The sequence below is a fragment of the Mytilus galloprovincialis genome, chromosome 2, assembly GCF_965363235.1.
Source record: "Mytilus galloprovincialis chromosome 2, xbMytGall1.hap1.1, whole genome shotgun sequence".
NCBI classification, from domain to species: domain Eukaryota; kingdom Metazoa; phylum Mollusca; class Bivalvia; order Mytilida; family Mytilidae; genus Mytilus; species Mytilus galloprovincialis.
In genome coordinates, this window is record NC_134839.1 from 49,700,357 (window position 1) to 49,726,786 (window position 26,430).

Here is a 26,430-nt window from a genome sequence, read left to right on the forward strand (position 1 = left end):
AGACTTTTGTATGCATTTCCCATAGGGTCCTATGTTAAACTAAGTCCCCCCGCTGGAAACCATCTTGGATGATGGATCGGCTACAAAGTAACAACACTTGGTCAGCACCTCATAAGGAACATTCATGCAATGTTTGGACTCATTCCATTCAATGGTTCTCTAGAAGAAGTCATTTGTATGCATTTCCCATAGTCCTATGTTAAACTAAGTCCCCTCCCCCACTGGCGGCCATCTTGGATGATGGATTGGCTACAAAGTAACAACACTTGGTCAGCACCTCATAAGGAACATTCATGCCATGTTTGGTTTCATTCTGTTCAGTGGTTCTCTGAAAGAAGACATTTGTATGTATTTCCCTTAGGATCCTATGTTAAACTAAGTCCCCCACTGGTGGCCATCCAGGATGATGGATCAGCTACAGTTAAACTAAGTCCCCCACTGGTGGCCATCCAGGATGATGGATCAGCTACAAAGTAACAACACTTGGTCAGCACCTCACAAGGAGCATTCACGCCATGTTTGGTTTCATTCCATTCAGTGGTTCTCTAGAAGAAGTCATTTGTATGCATTTCCCATAGGCTCCTATGTTAAACTTATTCCCCCACTGGTGGCCATCTTGGATGATGGATTGGCTACAAAGTAACAACACTTGGTCAGCACCTCATTAAGAACATTCATGCAATGTTTGGACTCATTCCATTCAGTGGTTCTCTAGAAGATGTCATTTGTATGCATTTCCCATAGTCATATGTTAAACTAAGTCCCCTCCCCCACTGGTGGACATCTTGGATGATGGATCGGCTACAAAGTAACAACACTTGGTCAGCACCTCAAAAGGAACATTCATGCCATTTTTGGTTTCATTCCGTTCAGTGGTTCTCTAAAAGAAGACATTTGTATGTATTTCCATTAGGGTCCTATGTTAAACTAAGTCCCCCACTGGTGGCCATCTTGGATGATGGATCGGCTACAAAGTAACAACACTTGCTCAGCACTTCACAAGGAACATTCACGCCATGTTTGGTTTCATTCCATTCAGTGGTTCTCTAGAAGAAGTCATTTGTATGCATTTCCTATAGGGTCCTATGTTAAACTTATTCCCCGCTGGTGGCCATCTTGGATGATGGATCAGCTACAAAGTAACAACACTTGGTCAGCACCTCATAAGGAACATTCATGCTATGTTTGGTTTCATTCCATTCAGTGGTTTTTTAGAAGAAGTTCAAAATGTAAAAAGTTAACGACGACGAGGACGGACAACAGACAACGGACACCAAGTGATGAGAAAAGCTCACTTGGCCCTTTGGGCCAAGTGAGTTAATAATAACTAAATAATATTAATTTAAACAGTATATCAAAGGTAGGGTATTAATAAATAGCTAGGAGACAAGAACCCATCAACAAGTTTGATTTTAAAATGCAATATTCATACATGTACTAATAAATACTACAATAATTTTCATCTTGGAAAAATGCTTATGTTTTAAAAAACAGTACTAGCTTAAATTTACAAACAAAACTTGTTCACAAAAATGGTTGACTTCTAATAAGCATCTCTTTTAAATGGCCTTTACACATTTAAATAAAATTCACTTTAAAAAAAATAATACATTCAGTTGTCTCCCTTGTCGAAGTAATGCAGGGGAGACAATTCTATGAATTTCAATATCAAAGTGTCATTTTAGTGAAAAAGCCACAAAAACCATAAGAGTAAACTACAAACAACTACAATATATAAATAAGCTATACACCAAGAATGTAAGAAATACAGGTACAACAACAACTATCATGTGTGTCAATCATAAAATTTAAAAACTTTTTCCAACCCATGACTGATGTCCTCAATCAGATCTGTTAACAATACATGTATTAATTATCAAAAAAACAGAAAGAGAATAATAACTCATTTTATGAAAGTAGTTAAATCATGATACCATTTTATTTTAGTAACAAATAATCTTGTACTGATTGAGGACATTAGCAGGTTGAACAAAAGCTCAGAAATTGTTTAAATAAAGCTTGGTAAAATAATTTAGAATGATTTTTAAGTGATTTCAACATAAAATTTGCATAATTCTCATTCAGTATAAGTTACATTCAACATTTCAACACCAAATAACATACAGGCATAACTGATTTCATAAGAATACTTTCAACATACCCTTCCAGACTAAAAACAAGAAACAAAAGTATGGTTATTTTTAACTGAAAAGGAGAAAGCTTCAAATTATAACAGCCTGTTCAGATTCAATGCATTCTGGGTAATATTTTCATAAGCATGTGATTGTGTTTTTTCTTCAATATGATTTTCAAACTATGAAAATACCCACAATCTTTAAATTTCTGAAACAGCCAATAGCTACAAAGAATCTTCTAAATCAACAAACTGTCATTAAATACATAATCAGATGGGCAATTCCATTAAAAAATACAAAAAACCAAGGGAAAGCACTGATAAAATAGGGAGGGTTTCACTTTGTTTTTAAGACATACTTATAGTATGCTCTTTGTATCAATTACAGTTTTAAATACAGTCCAAGAAACATATTTTTAAGTGCATTTTCTACTTAGTTTGTATAATTTAATGAAATATTCCCAAATAACTTTTCAACGGCCAGCTGAGTTAAATGGTAAATCACACACATTTTCTTCATACACAGGAAAAAAACTGCCAGCCATAAAGAGATTTTTTACTCTTCAATTTTTGTTATTTCAAATTTCTTTAAAAAAAAACAACCAATAACAGTAGATAATAAATCATTTTGTTCAGTATTTGCTACTTCTGATGATGAAATTTAAATATCAAATGGATATTAAAAATTGAATAGTTCTTAAAATATTTCATTTGAAGTGTCTTATGCTATTTACATCATTCTAAATGAAAATAATATCTGGCAGTCCTTTTTTTTGTATAAAAGAAAAGTATTCTAATAATATTGATTGCAACTGAAAAGAAACTGTTGGAGAAATGTTTCTGTAAGATGTACATTGACATATTTGCAAATTGAAATCTGGATAATTTTTTTTATAAAACTAACTGGTTGAAACTTCCAAGTTTAAAATTTGAGCTTTTTGTGATCTTCAAATGTTCAATCTTGTTATTTGAATGTATAAAATCTTTTTTCTTTAATGAAAAATCCTGTTGGGTTGGTCAGATTTAACTTTGAACTATTACAGCCAAATGTCAATGTACATAAACAAACATTGAAATAAAAGTATTTAACTATATTCTAAAGGTATAATAAACAATTCTGTTAAGTTTAATCAAGGGGGTAAAGATGCATAGTCTTTCCATACTGAGCTTTCAAATTTGACTGCCTATTTGTTACCAAAAGGAAAAGCATGTATGTGCAAACCAAAATATATATCGTCATCAGAAAAATGGGTAGCTAAATATAAACCAGACTGAAATTACTTTTTTTCAATAGATTCAGTCATACAATACAAACATGTCACATAATAGACTATTTTTATATATATATTTATACCGATAAACTGTATTGTTTAAGGTAAATAAAGAATAGAGAATAAAGAATATTGCTGACTTTTGACTCTGGAATGTAAATAATAATAGCAACTAAAAGAAACTTACATCAGGTGCAATTTGATGGGAACAATAAATTGTTCTATGTTTTATAAATACAACAAAATCATCAAGAGAAAAAGAGTTGCTTTTTACCCCAATTTAAATCGATTTGTAAGCATGATTTTACTTCTTTAAGTTGCTCTTATTTGAATGAGTACCAGAATGTGCTACCACAGAGTAGGGAAAGCGGTTGAAAAATTACATTCCATACATCAAAAGTTGGAAACATGAAAAAACACTTTATAAATGTACAGTTCAGCTCGCAAGTTTGATGATCAAAACAACGAATTCAAAAGCTCAATAAAGACAGATGGAGAGTGCAATTATTTGTTTTATATTTTTTGGATTGTGCTACAGTAAGATTGCTAAACAACATTAATTCTGAATCTGTTCATAACATACTATCATAACTTGTGTCTACCAGTTTAATTCTAACATTTCAATGCATATTTGGAGGCAATTACTTCAAACTTATAATCTTTGCAATACCACAATGCATTGTTATTTTCTCACAATGCCGTACTTACAGTAGTATTTCCTTCTTCCTGTGACCTGTCAGGGTATACTCCTGCCCTGAGAAATGATGCCTTCCAACTATCAATGTCATCTTGTGATTCTCCTGACAATTCTAATTGTTTATAATCTTTATATACATTTCTGTAAAATAGATACAAAAAAAATTACTATCATTTCAAAACAATTATAAGAAGATTGAAATCAATTCTAATGGTATTTTTACATAATTGGCAAACACTGATGACCTCCAAATAGACCCATTTCATAAATTATTGTAATTTTATGCATATAATCACTTAATTAATACACTGTTAAAACAATGCTTTCTTTTAATGGCACACAAATAAAGCAAACACTGATCATGCTGATTATCATCTGACTGACTGACTCAGTATGATGAAAGGCTTCTCATAAAATCTGTATGCTTGTCCACTGAACTGTAAATAAGTACTGTAAATTCAGAAATTATTGCGATGTTTTTATTATTGCGAAAAATGCGACAGGGTTATAATCACAATAATTTAAACTCGCATTTTGAAATTTTTTATATGAATTAAACAGGATTTTTATCAATATCGCAAAAATTAAAATCGCATTTTAGTCTAAAATGTTAAAATCGCAATAATAAATCCACGCAATTAATTTACAGTATGTCCTTATTGAGTTGCTGTCTCATTGATGTTTAAACCACATCTCCTTTTGTTTAACAAAATTGCTTTCCCAGTGAAACCTGTCTGAACTGATCCCTATGTATACAATTGGACAGATCGAAACTGATCGCCTGTATCAGGACATACAATGAATTTTCTGTTATATTTATCCTGTATAGGGTCACATGTCTTGTTTGAATTTCAAAATTACATGTACTACTTGTTCCATAGAAAGAAATTCTGATCCAAATAAAATTTGATGTAAACATGATATGAGAAAATTGACACAGTTTACAAGATAATAGATAATATTATACAGTCTTCATTAAAATATATTTATAACCGGCTAACTACCATTAAAATGATGTTTCCTAGGATAAGGTTGTAAGCAGTGCATAACTGAGGTTAAAGCAGATTACTAGAGTCTAAGACAACAAAGAGCATTTAAACTTAACTGATATTAATTCTGAGGTAAAAAAAAACTATGATAGAGAATTTTTATATAGTTGAGTAAATTAAAAAAAATTCCTTTATAGATCGTAAAACTTGGCTAGTGAAAATGAGATTTCAAAGGCCATGCCAAAATATTAAGGATGTTTAAATCTGTCAGACAAACATAAAACCAATGCCTCTGTGTTATAGCAGACAAATGTGCCAATTAAGGATTATGATAAAAAAAAAAGTTAAGATTAAATTAATAAATGTATTAATAAAATTCAATGCCATTTAAAGAATTAAGAGTATTTATATTTAGTTAGCATTTAAGTGACAAAATCCTAAATTAAAATAAAAGAAAATAAACCAAGATTTAGAAAGAAAGAAAAATAAATTAAGCAATATTTTATCAAATTGAGTCTTATAAGAAATAATATATATCTTAGTATCTATCACCTTGAAAACTAACTCTAGTAATGGTTGCATAATTCCACAAATATGAATTAATAATATCCAGTTAGTAAATATTGGTATTTTTGAGTATGCATATATTTACAAAATTGTTAAATCTACATGAATTAACTAGAAATATAATAAGTAAGAATATTTTAAACTGATAAGAATAACATCATAAAATATTGCTCTATTTTTTCTTAGCAGACTACCACCACAGCAAACTGATTAAATAGAACACACCTACTATTGCCATGCCAACCTTACCTTGCCTCAGGGTTAAATATAGCAAACATGTTCTTATGTGAGAACAAACCGCCCTCCATGTCCCTAATCTTTAAACCATCTAAAGGTATCATAAATTTCTTCTCTTTCTCCTAGAAATTAATATCAATAATAATACAAAAAAAATTTCAGCTATTTAGGTCAAGGTCATGATGGTGCAATACTCATCTGCTGCCATAGCAAGACCATTCAATGTCAAGGCTATTGTGGCCATAGGGAGTTGTTCATTGGATAACTGACATCACAAGAAATACTTACATGTTGTGTTTCACAATTAGAATGTTTAGATAAATGTTGACATAAGCTTAAAAGGATTTTTTTTCTTTTCTAAATATACCAAAAGAAGAAGAGAATTTTATGTAAATAAATTAACATCTTTCATTCATTTGCAAATATTATATGAATTCTGAACATTTCTTATTTGTGAAACACAACATAAATGTCTTTCTTGAGATGTCATTTGCTTGTGCAGGGTCAAACTGGTTTCCTACTGACTTAAAATGAGCTCTGCAAAAAGAGCTAATGATCAGTCAATCGGTACCAGTTAACAAAATTGCATGATGGGAAGGTTATAGGGAATGACCTAACCTGTTCTCATTATTGAAAAGGGCAAAACCTTTCCGTCTGCCCAGGATTCCTGAGTCACCAGTGTCCCGTAATTTAAGGTTATCTACTCCTAACATGTACTTCTTGTCTTTCTCCTAGAATGTTAGAAAACATGAAAAGCTAGTGGAACTGTGCAACATAAATCAAACCAAAGCATGCCAACACAAAACTACAGGTATAAAATGAAAATGAGAAGAACTTCATCAGCGACATGCAGTATTAAAATTAATAAAAACAAAGCTATAGACTATATGGTTATTTTCTAGAGGCTATGCTTTCAAAATGAAAAGGGGAAAGACTAAGGTGCTCAAAAATGCACATGCTGAACTAAATCCATTTTCACCAGAAGTGGTTGTACAACATTGATTGATACCTATGTTCTGAAGAGAAAAGAGCAAACATTGGACGCCTAGACAACATTTTTTCAACATCTCTGAGTTTAACACCTTCCAGGGTTAACATGTATTTCTTGTCTCCTTCCTGAAAGTAACATATTAGTAAGGCACACTCAATTATTACACACATTTTAATCACACAAACAGATTTTGAATGTTGGTGAAAAATCAATATCACTTTTTTGCATTACATACATTTGAAAGGGGAAAATGTAGAACTTAGGCACTCTTATCTGGTTTTCAAAATACAAATGAAATTGATTTTTTGATGACAAAGGTTAATATTTAAACTAAGTAATGAAACCCTTACTTCATGTTCTTATCCAAATTCAGGACACCAATTTTGTTGTTTTATATATATCTTCAATGTCTGTCTTGATTTAGAGATTAAAGAACTGGCAGATGCGATCGTTAAAAAAATCGAAAGATTTCTAGACTTTGAGCAATTTAGGACTTATTATATGGTTAATATGTCTTTGAGTTGTGTTTTTGTGTGTTGTTTGATTGCTGTCTCATTGAAAATATATCACAACTCTACTTATCATTAACTTTACACAATCTTTTGTCAGGTGTTTTTTTAGGTCTTTTATTTCTGCTAAGCTTGATTTCTCAAAATCACTTTCCTAAGAATAACAGCAAATTGCTTCAATTTACAGTGGTTTTTTTTTGTTGATTTGCTGTGCATTCTAAACAATTCATATCTCTTGGTGTTTCCATATTTAGAAATGATTTAGAATTATTTTAAGTACTTCTTAGTCTGAGGTCTATTCGATGTATAATTGTTCTTTTTTTACCACTGCCTAAATCAAACGCAGGCATTATTCAACTCACTAGTCAGTTCTGAGGCCTTCATCATTTTAATTTTGTATTTTATTAAATTCTATGGCATTCTTATTTGAGAATTTGAGAAACATCCTCGAGTTTAAAAGACCATTGATAATCTGTTGATTGCTATTTTCCTCAGCAATGTTGATGACATAGGCTCATGACATCGTACAATATCTTTTTAATTGACTGAGAAAAACTCATCACTTGAAGCGTAATATGAAAATTTATCAGAAAGTTAATAAAATTAAAGCAAAATTTGAGAGAATTGCTATAAAAAAGAATATTTTACAACACATAACAAATAATATGGAACAATAATGACAGTTTGGTACCAAAGTATTTGGTACATAGTATATTCTAGAAAATAAGTTAAGAGTTGAAGCTAGTGGTTTGAAATTGGTTGTTTATTGAAAGGACCTAGATCTTCTTTAATTAACCAACACAACAATCATGCCACCTATTTGCAGACAAATTAGTCTTTTCTTTTTTATTTTCTACACATATTTTGTTCATAATTTGAACAAGTGTAACTGTGAGCTACTGCTCACTGATGATACCCCCGCCGCAAGTGGATAATGTTAATAGTGTAAAAATATGTAAGTGTTCGGTAAACAGGAAGTTGTTGAGTGATGAATCTGAAAACGCATCACACGGTATAGCTGACTTATATAAACCCTGAAACCAAATTTCAGATATCCTGTCATTGTAGTTCCTGAAAAAAATGTGATGGACTGACGGACGGACAGACAGAGGTAAAACAGTATACCCCGCTCTCCTTTTTCAAAGTTAGGGTATAAAAAAATAATATTTTACTAAATATTAATATAAAGGGGTTCAATTTTTCTTTTAAAAGTGATACTATAGTTTTTCTACTAAACAAACAAAAATATGTAACAAATTTAAGATTACAGCATTTGATTACCTCAATGTCAAAAACTAAAGTCCATATCTGCTTTTTTTTCCTATTATTTAGTTAATGAAGAAATACAAAATAATTCTTTGTTAAGTGTTCATCTACATGACATGTAGTTATGAAAGTTATCCAATTATTTTAATAACTATGCATCTACATTCAAAAATATTGTTTATTTTGTTAGTGTTTCCCTTGCAAGAGCAATGCTAAGCTGCTAAGAGAGCTAATTTTCATGCTGTTAATCTGGATGATAACCTTTGCAATTAAACTTATATTATGGTTATTTCTTATATAAATTGATGGTTGGGTGTGATTGAAAGGCAGTTTTTTTGTTCTAATACATAACCATGCATTTTATTTTCAAACGAGTATTTATGCATTATCCAGTTTCCCATTATAAATAATTTAAAAATTTATGCAAAATCTGTAAGCTTTCGATGTGCTTTTTAACATTTCTTATACAGGTTATCTTGTTAGTCAAATTCACAGCAATCAAAGCATTTCAGAGAGCATGCTACATTTTTGCATTAAAGAATTCAAGGTCTGACAATAGTGTTGTACCAATTTGATAAGCTTGATTGATGAATTAATTTTCGGTTGCTTAACATCCAGTGGCAAATGTTGCATGCATGCTCAGGATGACTATACGCTTGACCTATAAAATCACACTACAAGGAGCAAAGGTCAATTGCATGTAGTTCTGGCAGCACATGCTAATACCATGAATACAGAGAAAAAAAAATCTTTACAAAATCATGAAAGAAACCAATCCTTAAAAAACAGTTATTCTACCAGTACAGCTTCTACAAGGTGTTATAGAGCCTACTGCATTTCTCTACAACATAAAACGGTCTGCAACAACACTAAATGCAAGTTAATTTGGCCTCTCTTTCATATTAGAGCTAGCATGTACACACATATATACACATGCAGTTATTTTCAATGGACACTGACTAGGCAAATTACATAGCTTTGGTTGTGAAAGGATTAAGAAGTACATGAAATAGATAACCAATGTTTTTAAATACTGTGGATTCCTTTACTTTTGTGGGTACATGTTTCATGGATACACAAGAAAAAATGGGAAATTTGTAATTTGTTTGAACATTTGAACTAGTGGTTCATCTATTATCAAGAAAATTCCATGAAATTAAGTACCACACAAATAATATTGAATCCACCCACAGAAGCGTATACGTTTCTGGATAAATAAGCTGATGGCAGCTTAATGAATTTTGCAGTAATATAAACTATTCATTCAACAATCACATGAACTATACATTATGTTTTTTATCTAAATTCATACATTTACAAAAATGTGAATTATAATTTCAAGTTTAAAATGCAAACTTGAAAGTAGAAAACCAAAAAAAAGTTTAACCTTGTTCTTTAAAGGTCAGCATCAAAATGTTGTTATTCATTTCTCCTTGCCTTTCAAACTTTTGAGATGAAGAAAATATAAGGAAATGTTTTTGCACTCTCTCCTTATACTTTGACAATAAAATTATTTATCTGCCGGTATATCATAAATATTTTAACAGAAATTTACATTTGTTAATTAACAAAAATAAGGTGCATCACAAAAAAGTTAATTTTGTACCAATTTCAGAGAGTATTACGAGAAAAATATATAAAAATACTGTTATATTTAATTATAAATATCATCTCAAAAATTTTAAAGATATTAATAAGTATGGTATGTTGTGGCATATGATTTAAAAATAAACTTTTATATATAAGATTGATGTATTCTTGTCAAAATTGTTCATCTTTTTCTAGGCTTTCCACTTTTTCAGCCATGAGCATGATTTTTTTCATTATGTTATGGTTTGCTGTCTCTTTGATGCCCCTCCTTTTATTTAAACTGAAAAAGGTGTAATTATACTTTTTTTTATACAAACAAATTCATTAATCATTGTTGTTCAAGTTAATCTTAACTGATCCCTTATAATTTACCTCCTCATCTTTAAACCATGACAGGGATTCAGTTGTCAAAACAAACCAGAATTCTTTTGATCCTCCTTTCATAAAACTTATATTGTGTAATGTTAACCATCCTTTTCTGATAACCTGCAAATACAAAATGTCATCAAAATATTACAACACAACTAAATATTCCTGTTCTGGTTACATCTCAACTCTATAGGCGAGTTCCTATTATTACATCTTAGAAGAGGCAAATATCAGTTTTAGAGCATTTTGTTTATCCTGGACAAAAAGATCACACTACCATAAGGTCATGGTTTATTTCAGTATGTCATGTTGAATTGATCATGGTTTATCATACGACCCCCAAAAAAATTTTGGGATCGTATAATGGTATGATGTCGTCGTCTGCGTCGTCCGATGACACGTTGGTTCCCGGATAATAACTTTAGTTTAAGTGTATAGATTTTTATGAAATTTTTTCAGAAGGTTCAATACCACAAAAGGAAGGTTGGGATCAATTTTGGGGATGATGGTCTCAACCGTTTAGGATTCAGGGTTCGACCACTGGGGTCGTATAAAGCTGCGCCCTGGGGAGCACCTGGTCTCAGTATGTCATGTTGAATCATGGTTATCTCAGTATGTCATGTTGAATTGGTCATGGTTTATCTCAGTATGTCATGTTGAATTGATCATGGTTTATCTCAGTATGTCCTGTTGGATTAGTCATGGTTTATCTCAGTATGTCATGTTGAATTGATCATGGTTTATCTCAGTATGTCATGTTGAATTGATCATGGTTTATTTCAGTGTGTCATGTTGAATTGATCATGGTTTATCTCAGTATGTCATGTTGAATTGATCATGGTTTATCTCGGTATGTCATGTTGAATTGGTTATGGTTTATCTCAGTATGTCATGTTGAATTGATCATGGTTTATCTCAGTATGTCATGCTGGATTGGTCATGGTTTATCTCAGTATGTCATGTTGAATTGATCATGGTTTATCTCAGTATATCATGTTGGATCGGTCACAGTTGATCTTGAAAAGTGTACATAGATCTGATGAATTAAAATGTGATTTGACAACTGTACCTTTGAAGCAGAAATTGGGTTCTGCACTAAAACAAATTTGCTGTTCATTAATAAACTCTGCTGGAGAGTTGTTTCATTGACAATCATACCACAGCTTCTTATCTTTATATTTACCCTAGCAATAACAAACACTTTTTTAAACCAGACAATACAATCGAAGAAATAGAACAATTGCTTCGGCATACAGAGTCAAACATTGTTCTTTTAATTGATGATAACTAAATAAATTCAAAATTTGAGATATTATAGCATATCAATACATTTATTTGGACCTGGGACTCAAATTTAACTATGAAATGAATTGCATGAAGTTCAATTTAAATAAATGAATGTAAGGCATAATGCATAAAAAAAAATCAGCGAAAATTTACATCTGCTAAAAATTAAATCAGAGCACTGAATAACATCAAAATAAAACAAAGTGTCTTAGAGAGAACTGAAATAAGTATTCATTTGTAAAATAATTGTTAATTGTGGAGAAATTTATGTGTAATGTCAAATCTAGTAAAGCAGGCTGGCATAGCTAGTAAAAGTTAAATGTGAATGGACATAAAAATACTGAAACATAACAGTTTTGCCAGTTACTCAATATGAGAATAAAATAGTGAGAAAAAGATGTAAAAGACTAAAAAGAGTTGTAAATAAAAGTATGCCTTTTGCAAGCAGTTTATAAAATTCATATATCTAGATGATGCCACTGAAAACATCATGCCAGAGTCTAGCTTTGGTTTTGTCAGGAAGAGACCAATGTGATACTAGAAAAAAAGAGTTGTGGTGGTTCCAATGCAACATCATATGTACTAATAATGTACATGTAATATGAAATTTACAAATCAGAATACAGTGTCAGTAAGATAAAGGTAAGTAAGCAATAATTGTTTTCCTTTTATGATATATAGTTGCCCATTTATGAAAGAATTTATGAAAAAATTTCACCTCATTTTTTTTATCATCATAATTTTCCTTCTTGTCTGCAAGTACCCATTTATTGCAAACAGATGTGTAATGATACTTTTTTGCATACACATGTGTTGTGATACTTTTAAAGGTGATGTAAAGATGATAAATATTGGTGAAAATGAAATTAAACAAAAATAAAATGCATGCATATATGTGAAAATAACAATACCAAATGTAAACTCAATTTAAAAATCAATTTAATTTTCAAAATGTTGTATACAACAATGTTCTTTAAAAAGAATATAAATAATCATGATCAGATAAGTTGAACTTTTGAGCAATTTCAATATAAAAAATATTATTATCAAATAGAGCCATTATACACTGATTATGTACAGCAGCTTCTTTCAAAAACTGCTGGTAAGCTATTTATAGAATTAGTATTATATGTTTATATGTGTACCAGTAAGTTCAGTTATAACATAGTACCATTGTTTTCAATATCACTACAGCTTTTTTTTGTTACACTTAACTCTTTTGCAAGTGCCTCCATTATTTTATATTTATCATCAGATCTATAGCTAACTATTTAACATTCATAGACAAAATTTCAAAGTTCTTTTATTGTTTCACAAAAATTTCCATTGATTTGAAAAAGCTTGACTACAAAAAACTTCTAAAGAATATCTCTTTACCTTTATAATTTCCATGGAAATACATTTGGTCGAGAGAAAAAATATCACCCCTTTCATCAAATCTATTTCTAGTGAATATGGCATTTAAAAAAATTCAATAGGTCAAACCATGCCATGGTACTATCTTATGTATGTATGACTTATTACACTTCTTAGGAATATCTAAATATTTGTTTTGCTTTCAAATTAGAAAATGAACTATGATGATAATTACTAACTTTCCATATTTTCACATCTGACAGAATGCTTACAATAAAAAGCCATATGTACGACAGATCATAAGATATGATTGATTGCCAATAAGCTATACCAAACTTTGCAAAAGTCATATTCCTAGCTTACAGTGTAATAATCCTTTTGTTATTACCCATCCCCAAGTATTCCTAAACATTAGTGTAATAATCCATTTATTATACACTTACTTGATTTTTAAATGTTTCTTTATATCCCTAATGTAATAATGATTAAAATATGATTCATGGTGCAAAATGTATGAATTCACGAAAGATTCATTTTCTTTAAGAGTCTTACCACCACTTTCTCATTCTATTTTCATGGCTTAGAAAAACTGATGACACTGATATACTGAGCCTGTAACATGGGACTTGTAAGAGTTTCAAAGTAAATAGACCTTGACACTAGTTGATTAATCAATGACCTAATCAAAAACTTTTAACAATTGTTCAAGCTACAGAAACTGAAAATAGCACATTATAGTCTAACTTTTACAACTTTGTCAAGAGAGACAATATAACTCAAAATGCGCATGTTTTAGTACTTTGAAAAACATACATTCTATTCCAGAGCTTTTTAAGCACTGTAAAATGTCCTTATTTGTTCATGTACAGGAATTATAAGTCCATGCTGAGTTAAGGGTTAAAATTGAAAGTATTTTTCAGAGCATTTAGAAATCTGGAATTGTTTTATTTAAACAATTGTAAAGTTCAGAGCATTATGAAAACAAATAATCTTATAGTTGTCTCATTTGGAAATCATACCACATGTCCTTATTTTATATAAGATATATGACAAATAATTCAAATAATTGAAGCTGATCAAATAAGAAATCTTATTTGGGCATTTACTATTTTTTATTGAGAAGGGGGCTCCTAAGGGAGAAATATTAATATGTTTTGGAAAACAAAAAAGTCTACACAACTAAAAAGAGGATGAAATCTATTTGTTATTAGTGAAAATCAATTTTTAAAATAAGATCAAATCTGCAAAACAAAAGAATTTACAGAAAGACATGCACAGTTGAGATGAATTACATTTTGTACTGCAATGTCCAACCTAAATACCTGCAACACATTATTTTGCATTTTAAATCAAAAGCCAAAATTATTTTCAAAAGGTTATTAACAATACAATGTTCAGAATTTCTGTATTTAATCAAGTTTTTTCCGAAAACAAAATTAGTTTAAAATTGGCATCTGTTACATCAAATTTATATAACACAGGGACTAATAATAGTCTATTAAATAAAGTCGAAATAGTGTCCATGATTTATATATATTCACCTAAATGGATAAAACTGTATGTACATTTTATGTGCTAAACATAGGTCACTCTAACAAGGCAACTTCAATTGCAATTTGCATATTATATTTTTTTTAAGATATATATATATATATATGTACCATGCATAATTTTTACCAAATAAGACGAAGCAGAAATAAACAAGATATATTCTAAGATAACCAGAAAAAAATAAATAGAATATGCATGACTTTCTGTGGAGATTATAAGGGAGATAATTACAACTACTGTATGTGCAAGGGAGATGACTACAATTACTGTATGTACAAGGGAGACAATTCTTTACCTGATTGCCCACTTTTCTTTTAGCAGTATTTTCTGATTTGTCTTGTGCTCTGAAAGTAAAAATGAACTTCTATAATAATATGATTAAAAGGACATAATGTATTTAATATATAATTAAATATCAAAGTTATACATATGCAATACAATTTACAGTACTTAACATAAAGACAATAACGTTTCAAACATGTGAAATGTGATTTTCCTCCCTAAAACTCAAGACAATAATTTTCATACAGCTTGATTTTTAATCAAATATCATTTATAAAATTGGAGATTATCAAAAGCTGAGGAAAAATCAATAGACTAGTATAACTTAATGACAAATATTGAATATTTCTCTGTATATTCTTCTTCTAGCACAACTATTCACTCAAAGCCTACAAAAACTAGCTAGGATATTGATTTCACAATAACTCACATAAGATCTTGTTTTGTACTGCTTCTTCTTCTATGTTTACTTCAGTACAATCATTAATTCTAAATGTTATAATTCTAGTTAAATGTAAGGCTTACAATCTTCAGCCATTAACAATCCTTTATTTTACGACAATACACTGTACATCTGTTTATATTTTCTTACTTTGCAAATCCTATAAAATCTTCATGATTAGTGTTCATATATGATAGCTGTACATCAACTAATAATAATAATTGGTCCTTTACTCTTTGTTCCTGCTCTCTAATCCTTGTATTGACAATTCTTTCCACTTCCTCTCGTAACCGTGGATATCTAGTCATCTGAAAAAATATATATCACATTTACAAATAGTGTTATAAAACAAATTCTGTTGCATACATCTTAGAAGCTTTCCATAACATAAAATGTGAATATAAAAGTTTGGACATTGGTCCTGGTTCATTAATTGTTCATTCATTGTTCTATGTCCCTTCTTTGTTTGCAAATGCATGTTCTTTCCTAATATTAATCGAGCTTAACAGGGGTTGTCAGTTCAAACCCGCACTCTACTCCAATCTTAATGGACTATGATTGTCAGACTTCCTACAGAAGGTTGGAAGTTCTCTCCGGCTTCCTCCACCTATAAAAACTGACCACCACGAAATAGCACATAACTTTATTATTGATGATATGTGTTGCAAGAGGCATTAAACACCAAATAATCAAATCAAATCAAATTAATTTCCAGTACAGCTTAAAATAACTTGGTACATACTAACCTTTGATGAACATTTATGAACAACATTTGTTAACTCTGAAATAACCATATCTACACACTTTAATGAAGGTCCCTTTAATTTATCTATCTGTTTTTTCACAACAGCTTCAAATGCCATATCTGGTGTGAACAATCCGGTTCTGAAATTCAAAGAAAATCAAGATCCTCATTATAATCATGTAGAGACAATTTGTTGAATATGAGTGTGCCCTTGTCATTCATCTTCGCTAGCCAAGGGTTACGATCCACTCCCGCTCTCTTCACCCTTGGCGGATTGAGATAATATTTCCGAGACACAAGGTAAGGACTTTTATTGGTTGCAGTAGAAACTCGCTGCATCCAATCAAAAAGCGCCTATAACATGATCACGTGTAAATGTAGAAAGTGTTTGTAAACAATTGCCACGTGTTTATTGTGCAACAAGTCTTTACATCACTAAACATACGACTATATTCAGTGACAACTTGAAAGTTTTTAATCAACAAATAGAAGTTTCTGTGTATGTTTCATGCACATATGCATGGATGTTGACGTATATTTTCGTTTCCGGCTTTACCAAGTGGGTAGAATCTAGACACTACCGTGTTTTTACCTCCAAATTGAAGAGTTCAAGTGCTACCATTGGTCAAGAATAATGTATTCGGAATGGGCATGACTTTAATCTTCCGATAGATGGCGCGACATTGATATCACAAATGTTGGCTCAATCTGCCAAGGGTGAAGAGAGCGGGAGTGGATCGTAACCCTTGGCTAGCGAAGATGTTGTCATTGGATTTTAGTATAAAACTGTCTTTTTTGTTCAGTATTTCAGTCAATTTTCAAACTTATTCACTGGGGGTAAATTCAGTACTGTTCAAACAATTTGGTTACTGTCAATTCAGTTCAGTATGATGCTAAAATATGTAGGTACAATGTATGTTTTTAAGTACTGAAATGATCTTAATTGTCTGTACAGTACTGAATTTACCAAGCAAATAAGTCTGAAAATTTACTTAAAAATTTATTATTCAGTCATGTAAGAGCTGTTCAGATCAACAATTTGTTTTACTAGTGGTGAGTATCAAGTGTTCAAAGTTAATTACATCCCAGCTCCTTTGTTCTAACAGGGGTGATATGAGCCGGATCACCCCTGCCAGATCACCCTAGTTTGAGTTTCTTTGTTATGCATGCTTTCCTTTGTTCTGTAACATTTTGGCGGGAATGTCAAATCCACTATAAAACTTATAATTAATTTTTCGGAAAAGACTATCTATCAAAATTCACGTAGAAAAAATCCAGTAGATATGCTGGGATTCGAACTCAAGACCTTTAGCATATCAAGCCACGACACATACCACTACACCAGGACGACTTGATACGAAATAATAGTAATTTGACATACTTAAAGGAAGCAAGATATTTTTATAAGTGGGGCGAGTTGTCAAACTTTTATTCAGTGGGGTTTTAACCTTTTACGTTAATTTGTGAGTTTTCAGACTGATTGTTCAATTTGATTTTACACTTTTTCAAAGTGGGGCAAGTCGGTAAACAAGATTGGGACGATATTTTTATAAAGTGGCGATATAGTGTGGGCCGATTGCCAAGTGGGCCGAGTTGACATTGTTTGATATCTACTCATCGTGTTTGGGGGTCAAAAGGGTATACATCATATAGTAATATATAAAGTATATTGTTATGGTTGTGTGGCGTTCTAAACTAGATTTTATGAATTGTAAATGGTTTTTCGTCTAATCTAAAACAGCTGGGATGTAAAATAGTTATCCCAGTCGGACTTGGTGTGTCAGTGTTAGATCACCCTCTGGCCTCCGGCCATCGGGGTGATCTTACACTGACACACCGCGTCCTTATGGGATAACTATTAATGAACACTAAGGTCTACTATCCCAAGTCTCCTGCTTTAGAACACAACTCAGTTGAATGGCTTCCTAATTGGTTTCCTAATTTTTAGCACATACTTACAACTTCTCGTCCAATCAAATTGCTTGGATTTGCCTTCTAATTTTCATAGTACATACCTTTTCCGTGTACTAAGTAACTATGCATGAATGACCACAAGGGTAAGATTTCATTGTATCGTAATCAAGATATTAGAACAAAAATTGCTACTGGCTATTTTGAAATAAATTCTGTGTTCCAAATATAACTAAATAGTTTGTAATTAGTTTTCAAACAGATTTGTTACATCCTACTAATCAATCTTTTGATCTAAAAACATTTTTGACAATTAAAAGTTTCTTTCATTAAAATAAAGAGTAGCAATTATGTTTTTTTTATACCTTGATTAAAGTACAACTCCATCTAAAATGTGTAATCCTTTATCTTCCATGCAATTACTTTGTACACAAAAAGAGTCAACCATGAATCTTTTGAAGGGAAATTATTAATAAAGCAATTTGATATATTTCGTCATAAATTGGTCAATTATTATTTGCCTAATGTCCAGTGACAAATGTTTCATGCATGTAAACTATCCACTAGAATACCTATGGGTACATACCAGGGGCAGATTCAGGCATTTTTAAAGGGTGTTTCAATCAAAGATATGGGAGGGGGATCCAACTGTTTGTACTCGTTCAAAAGCATTTGTAATATAGTTTTAAATTTTATGTGAAATTAAAAAATGTTTTCAAGAATGTAAAGGTTTCACTGCAATTTAAGAATTGTCTGCTTTTGGTCAATTTATTTAGTCATCTTACCATAAAAATAAGTACATGTATAGTAAAACACCACTTCATATCAATAAACATACTTACACCAGCAGCTACCTTCTTTTCATTCTAAAGTCAAGGCCTGAATGGCCTTTTAAAATCCCATTTTTAGCACATACTTACAACTTCTCGTCCAATCAAATTGCTTGAATTTGCCTTCTAATTTTCATAGTACATACTTTTTCCGTGTACTAAGTAACTACGCATGAATGACCACAAGGGTAAGATTTCATTGTATTGTAATCAAGATATTGGAACAAAAATTACTACTGGCTATTTTGAAATAAATGATGTGTTCCAAATTTAACTAAATAGTTTGTAATTAGTTTTCAAAAAGATTTTTAACATCCTACTAATCAATCTTTTGATCTAAATTTTGTTTTGACAATTAAAAAAGTTTCTTTCATTTAAATAAAGAGTAATAATAATGGTGCTTTATACCTTGATTAAAGTACAACTCAATCTAAAATTTGTAATCCTTTATCTTCCATGCAATTACTTTGTACACAAAAAGAGTCAACCATGAATCTTTTGAAGGGAAATTATTAATAAAGCAATTTGATATATATTTAGTCATACATTGGTCGATAATTGGTTGCCTAATGTCCAGTGACAAATATTTCATGCATATAAACTATCCACTAGACTACCTATGGGTACATACCAGGGGCAGATCCAGCCATTTTTAAAAGGTGTTTCAACCAAAGATGTGGGAGGGGGATCCAACTGTTTGTATTAAGATAGTTTTAGGTTTTATGTGAAATTAAAAAAATGTTTTCAAGAATGTGAAGCTTTCACTGCAATTTAAGAATTGTCTGCTCTGGTCAATTCATTTTGTCATCTTACCATGTAAATAAGTACATGTATAGTAAAACAACACTTCGTTCATATCAATAAACATACTTACACCAGCAGCTACCTTCTTTACGTTCTAAAGTCAAGGGCCTTTGAAATCCCATTTTTACAATGATATTATAGTGAGTAGATTTACAAAACTACGTAAATGAGCTACATCCGGTCAGCCAAAACATATTAATAGACTAATTACAGGATTACTCAAGTTGTAAATATGTGCTAAATTGGATATTGTATAGAAAGGCATATACTATGAAAATAAGAGCTTGGGGCAAAGCCCCTCGCTCTAATTTTCATAGTATATAACTTTCTATACAATAACCGAGACTTACAATGATATTATAGTGAGTAGATTTACAAAACTACGTAAATGAGCTACATCTAGTCAGCCAAAACATTTCAATAGACTAATTACAGGATTACTCAAGTTGTAAATATGTGCTAAATTGGATAATGTATAGAAAGTTCTACGTGTCGGTTAATGTATAGACAGGTATATAATATGAAACTTAGAACGAGGGGCTTGCCCCCGAGCTCTTAGTTTCATATTATATACCTTTCTATGTTTTGGCTGACAAGATGTAGCTCATTTACGTAGTTTTGTAAATCTACTCACTATAATATCATTGTAAAAATGGGATTTTAAAAGGCCATTCAGGCCTTGACTTTAGAATGAAAAGAAGGTAGCTGCTGGTGTAAGTATGTTTATTGATATGAAGTGGTGTTTTACTATACATGTACTTATTTTTATGGTAAGATGACTAAATAAATTGACCAAAAGCAGACAATTCTTAAATTGCAGTGAAACCTTTACATTCTTGAAAACATTTTTTAATTTCACATAAAATTTAAAACTATATTACAAATGCTTTTGAACGAGTACAAACAGTTGGATCCCCCTCCCATATCTTTGATTGAAACACCCTTTAAAAATGCCTGAATCTGCCCCTGGTATGTACCCATAGGTATTCTAGTGGATAGTTTACATGCATGAAACATTTGTCACTGGACATTAGGCAAATAATAATTGACCAATTTATGACGAAATATATCAAATTGCTTTATTAATAATTTCCCTTCAAAAGATTCATAACAAATCTGTTTGAAAACTAATTACAAACTATTTAGTTATATTTGGAACACAGAATTTATTTCAAAATAGCCAGTAGCAATTTTTGTTCTAATATCTTGATTACGATACAATGAAATCTTACCCTTGTGGTCATTCATGCATAGTTACTTAGTACACGGAAAAAGTATGTACTATGAAAATTAGAAGGCAAATCCAAGCAATTTGATTGGACGAGAAGTTGTAAGTATGTGCTAAAAAGATAAAGGAGGGAAATCGTGCATGTGGAAAGAAATTATCAATCAGAGATGTTGTCTTGAATTGTGTGGAAAAAAATCCATATCCTTGATTGAACTGTTATTTTCATTAATGGGTACAAACCATAAGATTATCTATAGTCCTTTAAAATTTGAAACAGTGAATATCAAAATAAAACAAGTAAGGGGTCATCCATAATTGTCAACCATTTTCCAAAGTGTACAAAACGTACACTTGGGGGGAGGGGGTTAAAAAATCAACATTTTTACCGTACGCTTTTTTTTTTTATATTTGCGGAATTTATTTCGTTTCCGTAGGGAAAGTCGATGTATAAAATCAAGAATTTGCTTGAGTGTGTTTCTCTTCTTGTTTCTTCTTTATTATTTTCACTTGATGATATTTATTTCGATATCATAATTCTCCTCAATCCGTATTGAATGATTAAAAGATCAAGTCATATGAATACTTAATCTTTCAAAAATGTGAACTAGTAAAATTATTTAATCAAAAATTTCTCAGTACCCCTATTGTCAATTTCACCTGATTTATTATAGATCGTTATGTTTAATAAACAAAATCGAAAGAAACACTAAATTCTTTGAATGTTTTGATTTTGACAAGACGCCATTTTGTAAAAAGATTTTAAACTGGCCCTTCGATTAATTTCCTTGTAATGTATTCCAAAATAGTAAACCAGTAAACCGGAAGTAAACTTATTTTTCTTAGTATAAGCTTCCTTTAATTAGGAACACCTCCATATGAAGTCCAACCTTAATATCCAATACATGTACACGTTACAGTATATATACATAAACCATAATAGTGCCATGAATGGCATATTTACAGGGACCTTTTAAATAGAAATACAGGCTGGAAATTTAAAAACTTAAAATGTTTTAAAACATTAATACACTTTTATTGATTGTTGTCTTGAGATCTGATTCCATCAACAACTGTCAGTCCATACTTTACAAACGCAATATAACCATGTATTTTCCTTTCTTTGATTCTTAACAAAATTTATGGGCACTTTTGTTAATATTTTGTATGCTCTAGGTGCCCTTTTTTATTGGAGTTACCATTCCCACTGTGTGAAAGGGGAAACACTATACTTTGTACTCTTTATTCTGACAAAACACAAGCATCACAGATAGATGTCATCAAATAAAACAGTCAGATATGTTTTAGATTGATATTTTCAATTAAATTTTTATATTAAACTAAAATATGATAAACAGGATCTTGTTTTTATTAAGAATGATTGATTCTCTTGAAATCTGAAAATGGTTGATGTACACTTTTTGAGGGAGGGTGGGGGGTCTGAAAAAGTGTACGTTTTGTACACTTTGGAAAATGGTTGACAATTATGGATGACCCCTAAAACTGTGAGCTACTGCTCACTGATGATACCCCCACCTAAATATTTCGGTAAACAGGAAGTTGTTGACTGATAAATCTGAAAACACATCACACAGTGTAGCTGACTAATATAAAGCCTGAAATTTGAAATCCTTGTATTGTGGTTCCTGAGAAAAATGTGACGAAATGTTTTAACTTGGCTATTATGTGTAAAATGATACAAGTGTTCGGTAAACAGAGAGTTGTTGAGTGATGAATCTGAAAACGCATCACACAGTGTAGCTGACTTATATAAACCCTGAAACCAAATTTCAGAAATCCTTGTCTAGTACTTCCTGAGAAAAATGCGACAAAATTATTCATAGGACGGACGGACTGACAGACCGATGGACTGACAAACGAACTGACGAACGGACTGACGGATGGATGGACAGACAGAGGTAAAACAGTATACCCCCTTTTTCAAAGCGGGGGTATAATATCAAAGCAGGGGTATAACAAGTCAAGAAATTTTAACAGTCTAATATTGAAGAAGTGCTGGATAAATACAAAAAAATTGAGAATACAAAAATTTCAAATTAAAGAAACTGTAGTGTAAAACAATAACAGTTACTAGAAAAAAACCTCTCAAAACTTATTTTAACTAGTAACAATTCCAGCTTTACACAAACACCTACACAAAAATGTGCTAATACACCATACTGTACTGTGGATTCATTTATTATTGTAGGTACCAATTTTTGTGGATTAAAAAACTTTGTATTTTTGAAGATATTTGATTTCAATGGTTTTTGCATGGATGGTTTTCAAGTCTAATGAAAATTTGTCCTTCATTGAACATTAAAATTTGTGGTTTACATGAACCAAACTGATCCATGAAAATTGGTATCCATGGAGTCTTACAGTGACTTGACTGTAAGTGTTGCTATCCACCAATTGCAATTCATTCAAAATTTTGACCAAATTGCAATTTGTTTTATTAAACCAAATTGTTCAACTGGTCAGAAATTTGAACCAACTGCTGTAGAAAACCACAGTCAAGTCGTGAAAATGCAAGGTGATAAAATAAAACATACTTACATATAAAAAACTATATAAAAGCTTAGTTTGGACATTTTTATAGCAATTCAAAATAAAACATTTTACCTTTAGTATGGTAATGGCTATAATATAACTATACAGATTGATAGACAAATTTAGTAATAACATCATTAAAGTGGAGTTAAAGTCTTATAGGATTGTAAGTATATTTTATTTTATCACCTTGCACTTTCACATTTTGACTGAACAATTTGTTCAATATTCTGACCAATTGAACAATTTGATTTTATAAAACAAATTGCAATTTGGTCAAAATTTTGAATGAGTTGCAATTGGGCCATAATAAATAATAGGTTTGTTTGCCCAAACGCTACCTACCCAGAAAAAAGCTGCCTACTCAAATTCTTTTATTGTCCTGATTTGAAGAAGTTTTTTTTTTTATCAAATAGGCATGAAGACTAATAAACATCTGATACTTCAATTTCTTTTTTTGAAAAAAGAAAAGAAAATGCCTACCTACCTACCCACTGTCTCAACCTTTGGGTAGGGTTTGGGCAAACCAAAATATTTTTAAGTGTGGCCTTGGTGGATAGCAACACTAACAGTCAAGTCACTGTAATGAATCCACAGTATTCAAATTAATTAAAGAACCTTAGTGAGCACGCTCACATACCCCACTTCCCCACATTGTCATTGGAGAAATTAAATAAGTATAAGAAAAAAAAATTGTATAAGAAAAAATACTGAATAATAAATTCCTGTCAATATACACATCTACATAGTATGTCCTTATTATCTACAAAATTTCATGAAATTCTGTTGTGTGTTTTCAGAGGAGTTGAGATGACAAACTGTTGCAGAAGTACATTGAAGCAAATAAGTTCAAAGGGGTATAACTCCTAGAAAAAAAATTGAATCGTAATTTCCTGTTGATATGCACATCTACATAGTATGTCCTTATTATCTGAAAAGGTTTCGTGAAATTCTGTCGTGTGGTTTGAGAGGAGTTGCGATGACAAACTGTTGCAGTAGTACATTAAAGTAAATAAGTTCAAAGGGGCGTAACTCCTAGAAAAAAAATTTAATCTAAATTTCCCGTCGATATGCACAACTACATAGTATGTCCTTATTATCTGAAAAGGTTTCGTGAAATTCTGTTGTGTGGTTTGAGAGGAGTTGCGATGACAAACTGTTGCAGTAGTACATTAAAGTAAATAAGATCAAAGGGGCGTAACTCCTAGAAAAAAAATTGAATCGCAATTTCCCGTCGATATGCACAACTACATAGTATGTCCTTATTATCTGAAAAGGTTTCGTGAAATTCTGTTGTGTGGTTTGAGAGGAGTTGCGATGACAAGAAACAGGACTGACGGACGGACTGACGGACGGACGGACGGGTCAAAAACATTATACCCTCCGCAACTTCGTTGCGTGGGGTATAATGAGCATATGGACTAGGATTTCCATATACCTTCAGGGATAACTTGTTTAATGGACCTTAACAATTAAAGATGCTTATTCCCTTCTAAATCAAAATTTTCAAATACTTTTTTACTCAATTTTTCCGTTACATGAAGAATGATATAAATCAAGATATAAATGCCAAGATCTAGTGACTAATCATATTTAACAATATATTAAATAAAAAGAATCTAATCTATTGAGTATAGTAAAATTATATATTGAAGTTATCTACTACAGTGTGCTATGATTAAAAGACCAATGGACAAATGTTTTATCGTATTCCTTGGTTGTCTTTTGAATGGTAAATATATCAAAAGATATTCTGGGTTAATTTTCAGGTCTTTATATGGAAAAAAAATTGTCCTCGAGTTGTTTTCATACAGTTTTAAATAATTTAATTTTGGATGTAACGCGTCTTCTGATTGGCTGATGTCTTTTTGTTTATCAACCCATAGACATTATTTTGTAATGTGACCGTGACTTCATCAACGTTTTTTCCTGATTTATTCCGGTTTAAAATGGATTTAAGAATTAAATTATAAGGAATGACTGTAATATTTTTTCTGCCTATTCGAAATAACATAAAAAATGTGGTGTAACATTAAATAACCCGCTCTGCGGGCTACTCAGTGTGCACCACATTTTTTTATGTTATTTCTTCGCAGACAGAAAAAATATTACAGTCATTCCTTAAATAGAATTTAGATCAGTAGATTTGTACAGTGGCTTCATTTTCTTGTAGTTACCAATCATTTTTTATTAATAAAGTTAGATTTTGATGGAAACCTGACATCAATATTTTAATAAATTCAACTAAATTCACAAAAATAAATATTCTATATTTAATATAAATTCACAATAGTCATAGTACATGTAGTTACTTCAGAAATTATAGAATAATTAATTATTTTTGGTAAAAAAAATAATAGTGGAAGTCTATTTAAATTATTCTATTTCCTTGATAAGCCAGTAAATAATTTAGCAGGTGGAAAGAAAAAAGTCACATGATACCACTTTTTCAACCTCCATATTGAAAAACAACAACTATCACAGAACTATCCTTTTTGTTAGTATCACAGTGCAATAAGTTAAGATATGTGCTTTATGTAAGTAAGATTAATCACACCACACTTAAAAGAGATGAATGCATTCCTGATAGTACCAAATGTCAACGTGTAAGAAGTAAAATCATCAAACATCTAATTCAATATCAATATCTTCTTGCAAATGGTCAATTTAAGTTTAATTTTCATCAAAAGAATTTTAAAAAATTGCTTTTAGTTAACATTCAAAACATGATTAAGGTTCATATAACATAGGTTTAAACGAGTTCTAAATTATTTTCTACAATCATTTTTGATTTCATTGCTCTTGATTAAAATGAGTTAAACTG

The 26,430-nt window shown here is 31.0% G+C and overlaps 1 protein-coding gene across 12 annotated transcripts in view; it reads right to left on the reverse strand.

Moving 5' to 3' along the window:
* LOC143063768 (dynamin-1-like) overlaps positions 1 to 26,430 on the reverse strand; it is a 57,033-nt gene that overhangs the window by 16,631 nt on the left and 13,972 nt on the right. For 10 of the 12 annotated variants that reach the window (XM_076236136.1, XM_076236133.1, XM_076236134.1 and 7 more), the window contains exons 10-15: positions 16,285 to 16,423; positions 15,689 to 15,846; positions 15,110 to 15,158; positions 10,624 to 10,737; positions 6,514 to 6,626; positions 4,114 to 4,243 (exon numbers count right to left, since the gene is read on the reverse strand). In XM_076236136.1, coding sequence (XP_076092251.1) covers positions 4,114 to 4,243; positions 6,514 to 6,626; positions 10,624 to 10,737; positions 15,110 to 15,158; positions 15,689 to 15,846; positions 16,285 to 16,423 — 703 coding nt within the window. Of the gene's footprint in view, positions 1 to 4,113; positions 4,244 to 5,907; positions 6,018 to 6,513; positions 6,627 to 6,904; positions 7,012 to 10,623; positions 10,738 to 15,109; positions 15,159 to 15,688; positions 15,847 to 16,284; positions 16,424 to 26,430 lie in introns of all 12 variants that reach the window. The other 2 variants (XM_076236132.1, XM_076236131.1) reach the window with 2 other exon arrangements.